At 37.6% G+C, this 9,429-nt stretch overlaps 1 protein-coding gene across 1 annotated transcript in view; it reads right to left on the reverse strand.

Annotated features, from left to right (window-relative positions):
• Positions 1-27: 27 nt before the first annotated feature.
• STARD9 (StAR related lipid transfer domain containing 9) overlaps positions 28-9,429 on the reverse strand; it is a 100,212-nt gene continuing 90,810 nt past the window's right edge. Inside the window, exons 25-34 of the mRNA XM_027641796.1 lie at positions 8,615-8,812; positions 7,643-7,826; positions 6,938-7,084; positions 6,203-6,308; positions 5,448-5,590; positions 5,136-5,200; positions 4,848-5,053; positions 4,352-4,431; positions 3,755-3,913; positions 28-2,677 (exon numbers count right to left, since the gene is read on the reverse strand). Coding sequence (XP_027497597.1) covers positions 2,576-2,677; positions 3,755-3,913; positions 4,352-4,431; positions 4,848-5,053; positions 5,136-5,200; positions 5,448-5,590; positions 6,203-6,308; positions 6,938-7,084; positions 7,643-7,826; positions 8,615-8,812 — 1,390 coding nt within the window. The 3' untranslated portion in view covers positions 28-2,575. The remainder of the gene's footprint in view (positions 2,678-3,754; positions 3,914-4,351; positions 4,432-4,847; positions 5,054-5,135; positions 5,201-5,447; positions 5,591-6,202; positions 6,309-6,937; positions 7,085-7,642; positions 7,827-8,614; positions 8,813-9,429) is intronic.

Below are 9,429 nucleotides of genomic sequence, written 5' to 3' on the forward strand. Positions count from 1 at the left end.
GAGCAAAATAAGATGGGGCACATTTTCTTGTGTAGAAAATACCATTTATTGTGGATATGAAAATAGCAACCTTGATTTAAGAGCAGAGATGCAACCCTAGGTGGCTCAATACAATTGGTTTGATCATCTGCTGCTCAGCAGGAACTTACAGGAAGTTGGGTTTTGCCTGTTGTAGATTAACAAATTCAATACTGCTGGGTTTTTGTTTCTTCCTTCCAAACAAACCAATGCCATACATTAGGAAGTACCATAAAATATTGTATTTGCAAAAGAAAACATTTATATAAATAGGCTTTTTAGTATTAATTGAAGAGTGTATTAAAAAAAAAATTACATTAATTCAATACCAATAAAAATAAAACTTAGCTTCGATAGCATATAAAACCGGCTCAAACCAAGCATATATAAATAACTTAATTTGTAAACGTAGGAAAAAAGTATATATAAAAATAAACATCTGATGCACTGTACAATAAGACACTATCCTTCATAGGCACTGGCATTGTTGAACAACAGGAGTCCCCCTAGATGTTTTTCCTACAAAAACTGCTTTATCACTAGTGCCGTGTCCAAAATAAAAGGGAAAAAAAGCAAAGCACTGAGCAAATCTTTAGTGGAAATTTGTGAAAGCAGCCCTGGGGACAGACCCAATACACCATGCTGCTGTTTCTCCTCGTTTTTATTAGGGTTTTAATGTAGCACCTTGTTTGCTCTTCCTTCTGGGTTTCCACCAAAGGAAATCTGTCATTTCTCTCACAGCAGAAAACTTCTTCCTTGGGGGATTATGGAAAAAAATGCATGATGCTGCAAGTGAGCCATGCTGTGACTCACAGCAGGCTTTTAGGAAGAGGCTAAGCCTCACAAAAAGAAAAACAAACAGTAATATATTGGTGTTAAGATTGTAACCACAACTATCCAAAGATAAAACAAAGCATATTTCTAAGTGAAAAGTTTTGTTATACTGTTATACCTGGTCTGGTTTAGGGGGGAAGCCTTAGGCTGGCATGTATCAAAATTGCTCTTAAGTATCAATTTAAAATAGCTATTGTCTTTTCATTTTAAACTTAATATATTAGTAACAGGAAGTAACATAGAAGCTGCGAGCCAAAATTACACCTGTGCAAAGATATAGTAAAAGTAGATCTTGGCTCTTGAACTCAAAGGTAGGAAGTGCAGCTAGCTTCACCATATGCTGGGAAAACGGACCTTTTACTGAAAGTAACTGTTAAATTAGCAGGCACTGACTCCAGTAAGGTGGATGCTTGAACACACATTTCTCACTTGACAAATTTAAAGTGCTAGAGCTTCTTGAATAATGTGGGCTTTTTTGAGCTAATGAAAGTGTAACATAGCAGCTTTTATTGCTTAGGTATATCTAAAGTGATTTTGTACTGTTGTGCTGAAGAATGAAATGAAGTTATTTGGATATTTGAATTTGTTGTGGTTTTGTTTAAATTAAGGAATATGTGAACCAACTAGGAAGTATGTTGAACAAACATGTAAAGCCTGACAGCAGGCTTGTTGGACTAAGTTAAGTTCAACAGAAATCCCATGAGGTAATTGAATGGGAAGGGTCTATACTTGCTGCAGTGGATCAGCTGGTCATGCTATGAACAAAAGAAGTGTGATAAGACTATGTCCAGCCTATATATTCAGCTCTTAATGCATTTGGGTAAACATGTAGAAGGGCTAATAGAAAAAGCCATTGTGGAAAAATGTTGGCGCTACTCTTACTTGCAGGATTTAAATTCTAGAAACAAGCTGATTACTGAGTATTACCCTAGTCATTACAAAGTGTCGCTGTTTGGAACTGTCTGTTTGGTTTCTTTATTTCAAAGCACCTGATTCTGTAGTGCAGTAAAACTGTCCTGAGGTGTGTTGATTTCCACTGATGCTGCATAGTGTAGTGGGCAATCTGAAACACCTTACACTGGCTGCAAGCAGACAGCCAATTACATGAGAAAAATCTATCCAGGATGTTGGATGACTAGTGGATATTGTGCTGCTTTAACTTCTCAAGGGGAAGACAGGATAGGCAGCTAGCTAAGATAAATGATTTAGCTACACAGTTAGGAATTCTGCATTTGATACTTATCTCAACATTAGAAAGTAGCTTTGCAGCTCTGCAGCTCTGCTCAAGAGCTTGTAAAAGGTCTCAAGCCATATGTGTACTGTTTCCAGCCTAATCTTACTGAAAGAAGAAGGTTGATCACTGCTTGCAAACAGAAATAAAATAATACACTCTAAGATGCTGGCTATTGTAAAGCAAAGTCTCTTCCTCTGCTCTTTATAAAGACAGCACACCTTTCTGCTGCTCCATGGAGGTTTCCCACTGCCGTCTCTAGGATAGGTTCCCAGCTAAACTTGCTGCATTTCTTCTAAGCAGTGTTGGCTAAAACAAATGATCCTTTTCTCTGACTATATTTCTGTATAGTCCAGCATTAGCAGTAAGGCTCCTGAAGCGAGGCTTGGTGGTGGCTGCCTTAGGAGCCAGCATTTTCCATTACCTTTACTGACATTTACGTCTCCTTGTGAAAAGTCAGCAGCTGTGAAGTGTCTGTGTTTGTACCAAACACTAACTAGCAAGCAGATGTGCCAGTCGAGCAATCACCAGGGGCTGCCGCTTTGCAATGGAATTCAGGAGCCTTGCAGGGATAGCTGGGGCACCAAGATCCACCTGCAGGAATTAGAAGAGAGGCTGCACGTTGAGGTTTGTACCTGTTTTTTAACAGAACACTTCTCCAGCCTGGAATATCTCTGATGTATCAAGTATACTTTAAGCATGACATTTACAGCCAAATGCTGTCATTACTCTGTGTTTGTATCTTTTCCTTCCCCATACTCCATAGACTTTCAAAGCTTTGCTATTTGATGTTACTTCTAGCAGGTATGACCCACATTGCTTTTGAATTTGAGCTTGGATTAAATATTACTAGTTTGAGACACATAGTGTTACTGAAAACATATATGCATATACTAAAAGGCAATATAAAATGCATATAAAATTTTAAAATGGATATATACATTTTACATATGCACTGTAAAATTCATATATTAATTAATGATATTTTTTAAAATGTATTTTAAAAAAGTTTTAAATAAGTGATTTTAAAGGAGTAATGTCATTTATCTCTACATAAGCACTTAAATAAATTTTACACATTATAGCATTTTCTTCTGGACACTTTTAAATACTAAGTTCCACTGTCTCAAAGAGAGCCTACTTTTCAGATGAGTCTGTAAGACATGGATGGTGGGATTTTTTTATTCTTAACTGGAATACTAATCTTTACTTCTCTTTGTGTCTATTAACTGTAAAGAATTAATGACTTAGGCTAGAAAAATTTAACGAGTATTTTCAGACATTTTTTAACATAGTATAACCCAAGGTAGACGTCCTGTGTCCACAGTAAGACAAAAATGCAAACAATGGCTTGCCATGTGAGAACAAAAACATACACTAAAACTGCTAATAAACCTTTACAGAAGAGCTGGGTATCCAAACAAGCAGCTTTAGATGCTGTAAAGATTAAGGAATGTGTGCTTAATTACAATCCTAGTAAGATTGTCTAGCAGGCACTGCTATGCATCATGCCAGATTACAGTGTGAAGTAGAGGTAATTTTTATGGTCACTTCATAAAGTTCATGGAGCATAGCATAAGGACTGTGGGTTTTGTTACTTACCAGCTCTTAAGTGTTCTGCTATGTAACAGGCTTTTTGCATTCACAGTTGGACATACAGCAAAATCTTACCTGTGCCATGTAAATAACTCTGGTGATATCTCTTCCATTCACTATGTCAGGTTCCAGTATCCAAGCACTTGGCAAAATCTCTCCCCTCACTGCTTCTTTACAAGGATGAGGCATGGATGCATCATAAACAGACTGAATAGCCAGGATAGACAAGTTCTCCTGCATGTGACAAGATATAAAGGTGACAACTTGAAAAATTTCTTATGCATATAGTAGTATATTTGTGCAAATAGTAATATCTTTGTTTGCCCCAAGGCATTTTATCATGTTACTTACTTAAAAAGAGCTCTTTTAATGAGAAATACTATTTCTCACATGATATATTAAATGTGTTTTTGTCAAAATCTTGCATGTTTCTAACCAGAATAGACTGTGTGACACTTATGTTACTGCCTGATGGGCTTTGATTGTAAATTGTCATTCACAAGACTGTTTTATACATAATTCACTTGTGTGATATTGGCATGGCTTTTCTTTTTGTTACACTGGCACTTCTGGAAATAAGAAGATGAACTTTACTTCTTTCTCTCCTTTGTCCTTGAACGAGGATATCAGAACAACTACTCCTCTATGCTTCAGAGAGAATGTTCACTTTACCTCTTTGGCTTCTACAGTAATGCAGCAGAAATCCCGGGGTTGCTTTAGGTAACATAGGGAGGTGTCGGTCACTAAATATACTGGGGAAAGAAAAAACCCAAAACAACAAAAAAGGGGAATTAGACTTTGACAACTTTAACTTGTCACAATTTTCCCCTACCCCTTAAATGCAGATGCATATTTTATTTTGACTTGTTGCCTGGAAGCAGAGCTCTAGTTAATATGCTGTAATATGTCATTAAAATGCTTTTCCAAGCCATTTCAGGTTTATCTTTACTTTCAGTACTTTAGTTGTACTTCTCAGCAAGATGTGTTAATTAATCCTTATTTTGGAAAAGTGTTGCAAAGCTGAAGTTCCCATATTTCCTAATTAAAATGTTTATTCGGACATGAATAAATGAAATAAGATGCCTCTAAATTTCTTCCTGGCTGACAACCTGAGCTGAGAAAGTCCATCTTAATGATAAGGTGGTCAGTCGTTTGTGTGGATACTCACCCAGGTGAATGTGGCTGGTTACCTTCTTGTGTATTCGAGCTGTATTGATAGATCTGTCATACAGATGCCTTTTGCAAGGATCTCTCACTAGTCCCCACACATAGGAAAGAGGTCTTTCTATCACTCCTGCTCCCAGAAACCCATGCCTTGTTGCTGAAGGGAAGACTTTGTAGTACACCTGCACCTCTTTTTCTGTACATTGGTATCTGTCAAAGACAAAAGTATTTGCACACAAGGGCCAGGTATAGAGAAAGGCCTACCCATTATAAAGACATGCCATAAACTTACTTCCACCCAGCTGCTGCTTGGCATGTGTAGAGGTTCCTCAGGTTATGAGAGCATGCTGCCATTACCTTAGAAAACAATGACAAATGACACCAGCTTCACTCAAACATTCCAGCTAACATGCAACAATCTGCACCCCATGGCTGCAGCCTGGCTCACTTTTCCCCACGCTTTAAAATTGTTCAATGTGTGCCTCTCTGTATCTGACAAATAGATAACTATTGGCAACATAGAACAAGACTTTTCACACCCATTTTTGCTACAACTTCCACAAGGAGATGCAGAAATAAGTGAAAACTCCGCTTACATACTTACCTCAGTGGTAGCATTAGCTAAGATATGTTTGGATAAATCTTGGTATCCTTTTGTTGAAGAGGAGTTGACAGAAATAGTTAATCCATGAGTGAACCTACAGCTGGTGCTACTAGAAGGAAGAGGTGGCTGAATTCTGGTGGTTTCTGCAGGAGACAAAAAAGCCATAGGGCAATAAAAAAAAAAATTAAAAGGAAACCCACCACTATTCTGAATTGTAGGGACTTCAGTCCTCCATTGGAGCCCCCAGTCCATCTATCTTAATGAGGTTCTGGTAACATCCCTTGTCTAGACAATCTGTGTATTGGCAATTACACCAAGTTACATCTTGCATTACTCAAGTTTTAACAATTTTTACCACATATAAGAAAATAAAGTAACCTAAGGAAGAATAGGCAACTTAAGTCTTGAGGCTAAAAATAAGAACTTGCATGTACAATTCTATAGTCATTGCAGCTTTAGCCCCCCCCGTGCTTCCTTCCTTCATTCACAGCATTATCCTCATATTGTCTCAGAACGCTGTACTTTGATGTAACAACATCAAAAGACCAGTTTTAGAGGGAACAAATCACCATTTACTTCTTCAATAAATTCTAAGCAGGCTCTGGCTACTGGTTGATGGTATTTTCTGAAGTCTGTAATGGTAAGGACATCCTCAAAATACCTAGGGTCAAATCAGATTTTGATTTGCATAAACGACAAATGTCGTTAGGCTTTGGGATACAACTCAGACATAAGCAGATGTATGATATACTTACCAAATGTTGAATCCTTCTGAAGTTGCTCTAACATATAAAGCTGACTGTTTCTAACAGCTGAACGACCTCGTGTGTCTCTTGAAACCAATGTATTTCCAGAAGAAACCTGATTTAAGAAAGAAAGTGCAGAAGTGGGAGCTTTTGGAGTGAACAGGGAAAAATAAACAGTGGAATATAGTAGCAAATCTGCCTTACAAGGTGGGAAGCTTCTCTTTATCATAAGGTAACACCTTTGACTTTCCTCTGGTTATGAAATGATACCTTGACTCAGGAAATTTAGCAAACAAAATGTAGGGAGCTAGCACAGATGCATACTTCAAAAGTAGCTTCAGGAAAGTCCATGTTAACACACAGAAGCTCTTAAGTCAATGCATGTATCATTGAGGGAGGCACACTGAGAATATCAGATTCTATCAGGTTTATCACAAGAAAAGGCTTGTTGTTTCTAAAATATTTGACAGAGGGTGGCATTACTGACAATAATGACTATTTGATTTTTATCTATGTGTTACAAAAAAACCCCACGGAAAAATAAAAGTGTCAGTGTCCTTTGCAATTAATGGTAATGCTCCCTGCACCCCATGTCACTCATCTGTGTACTCGTGATGCAAACTTATCCTGCTCAGTAGCTGTGACAGAATACAAATCATCTCGAAAAAGGTCTCTGTTCCTTCATTATGTCTCTATTGTTGAAGCATCTGGAGACATCTATCTCACAGACCAGTGGTTTCTCACCTGCCCTTCCCGGCTGCTGAAGTTACTTGCAGTATATGTAGCAGTATTACTGCTATTGTAACCAGATGTTGGGCCAGAGGAGAGGCTGAGGCTGGAGTCTGTACATAAAGTGCTTGTACTTGCAAGAGTCTTCAGCCTCGCTTCTTCCTGTAATAGGTATCACAGTATTACAAACAAACCCACACAAAACTTTCTGTCCACAGCAACTAGTCAAATCAGTTGCTGAAAGATGAAAGAGGAGTGACCTAAAGAAGTCCAGTTTCTTTCAAGGAGTGTTGACAAAAACAGTTGCCCTACAGAAAGTATTATATAAGCAGGCTTGTTTGAAAGACTAGGATTATATAATCCATAGAGTGAATCACCTTGCAAAACTAGGCAGTCTGGGAAGATGCAGCTTTTGCTGTTGTTATTCTTCACATACAAGAGTCCAGGCTATTAAACCAATGCTAGGATGTTTCTAAGGGGAAAAAGCTTTTTTTTTTAAAAGATCTCTTTTCAGTCCCAGCTTTTGCTCTTTGTTTACTTCTCAATCCCCTGACTTAACTTCCTGGTCAAATGTAGTTGTTAAAGACTGAAGATTTTACCTTACCAATGCAACTACTCAATGCTACTACTCAGTGCTAGCCCAGAAGACCAAATAAAAATGACATAAAAAGAAAATACCAAGAACTTCAAGATTGTTTATGCTTTTGATATAATGTTCACCTTCTGTAACTGAGAATATATTTGTTCCCTTATACGTCTTTTTTCTTGCTCTGCTCTCTCCCGAAGTTTGTCCCTTGCTCGTGCAATTTCAGTTTTAGTTTCTTCTCGTGCCCTCTGGTAGTCTCGGAGCAACAGTTCAATGTCTGAAGGATGCTGAATGCTTCTTCTTTTTGGTTCTTGAACTCTGTAAAAATAGGCAAGTAAGGGGAAACATACATAATTACAGGAAATTTTGTCACCCCTACAAAATACCATGAGAAAACCATATTTCACCATGGAACAGGAAAGTTTGCCAGAAAAGCAAGTGAAACTCACCACATGGGCCTCCAAAAAGTTTCTCTTTGCTTACTAAAGGCTGAGTGGACATTAGCCTTGGAAAACTACTCAGACTGCAAGTACAGTTTACCACTCAGATTGTTGCAGTGATTTCACTGGTTTCTAAGTCAGCTCTCCATATGATCTAAGGTCAGGGCTTTGGCATATCACATGTGAGTTATTTTGGAAAAATAACTATCTCCTGACCACAAAGGAAGCAAAAGTTGTTAGGGGATATGGTGGGGAATGAGAAACTGAAATTCTAAATGGTGAAGTGTTGCAGAACTTTTCTGAACTGGAATGAAACTGAATTCTATGTGGCTTTTAAGTTAGTGAAGTAGTAAGAGGACAGATTGGTCTCTAATCAGTCCAGACTGAATACTTGGCTATCTGCATCATACACATATAATAAATTAGACACTTGTTATGGACACTTGTTACTTAAATAAAACTAGACACAAGGTTTTATTTAATTTTTTTTTTTTAATCAGGCACATGTTTTTCCTGAAAACACTTTCTATCCCAAAGGTTAATGTGTTCATATTGAGAAGAATTCTGCCATGTAAGTCTTGGATGTCAGTAACAACCATTAATGTGCACCCACTGTGAACACTGCTAATGAACATTAGGCCAAAAGAGAGGTTTCTAATGCCCTACCTGGTATTTTCCACCACATCTCTTCTCAGCTGTTGCAGATATTCTCGGCGTCTGCTAGGGAGATCTAGATCCCTCTGACTTGGATCCAGAGTCTGGAACAGACTCAGATGCTTTTGAGGACTCAGACTTCGGCTTCTTTGGTATCTTTGCAGCCTTTTTTCTCTTTCCTTCCTCAAAGTTTCAATAGCTCTCATGTGTCTGTTAGGGAAACGTGATTGCAGTGACAAAATGCACCCTGCAAAGTTACGTTTTCTGATTTTTTAAAGCACTTAAATATTAGGTAGCTTTGTAATGTAAAAATTTATAAGAATCTAATACCATCTAATACTCCTTTGTCCACATGTTGACAGATGATGCAGAAATTCTAAACCTGCTTTTCTAACACCAGGAAATGCACAAGAGGGTCTTGGTTACTGTTGGTAATGGCTGAGAGACAAATTGAGGATGGAGATTAATGTGGAAGCTGGTAAATTTTTTGTTTCAACCGTTTCCTAACCTGAATTCTACAATCAATTGCAAGAATCAAGGATCTTGATTTAAATGATTTATTTTGCATATGTATGGGGGTTTAAATTTTATTTGGTTTATTCATACTGCAGCATTTATTCACAGAAGAATGAATGAGATATCCCCATAAATAGGATGTATCAATTATTTTACATTGCAATAAATCAATGAAATATATTCCCATGATCACCAGGTACACATGAAAATGCTTACAGCTACTAGAAATTTTAAGAGTGGAGTGGCACGAGTTTCGAATTACATCTAATCTTATGCTTTTCCCTGTTTTCTTGAAGTAACCCCAAAATTTT

Source organism: Corapipo altera, unplaced genomic scaffold, assembly GCF_003945725.1.
Source record: "Corapipo altera isolate COAL_440 unplaced genomic scaffold, ASM394572v1 23b, whole genome shotgun sequence".
Taxonomy (NCBI): domain Eukaryota; kingdom Metazoa; phylum Chordata; class Aves; order Passeriformes; family Pipridae; genus Corapipo; species Corapipo altera.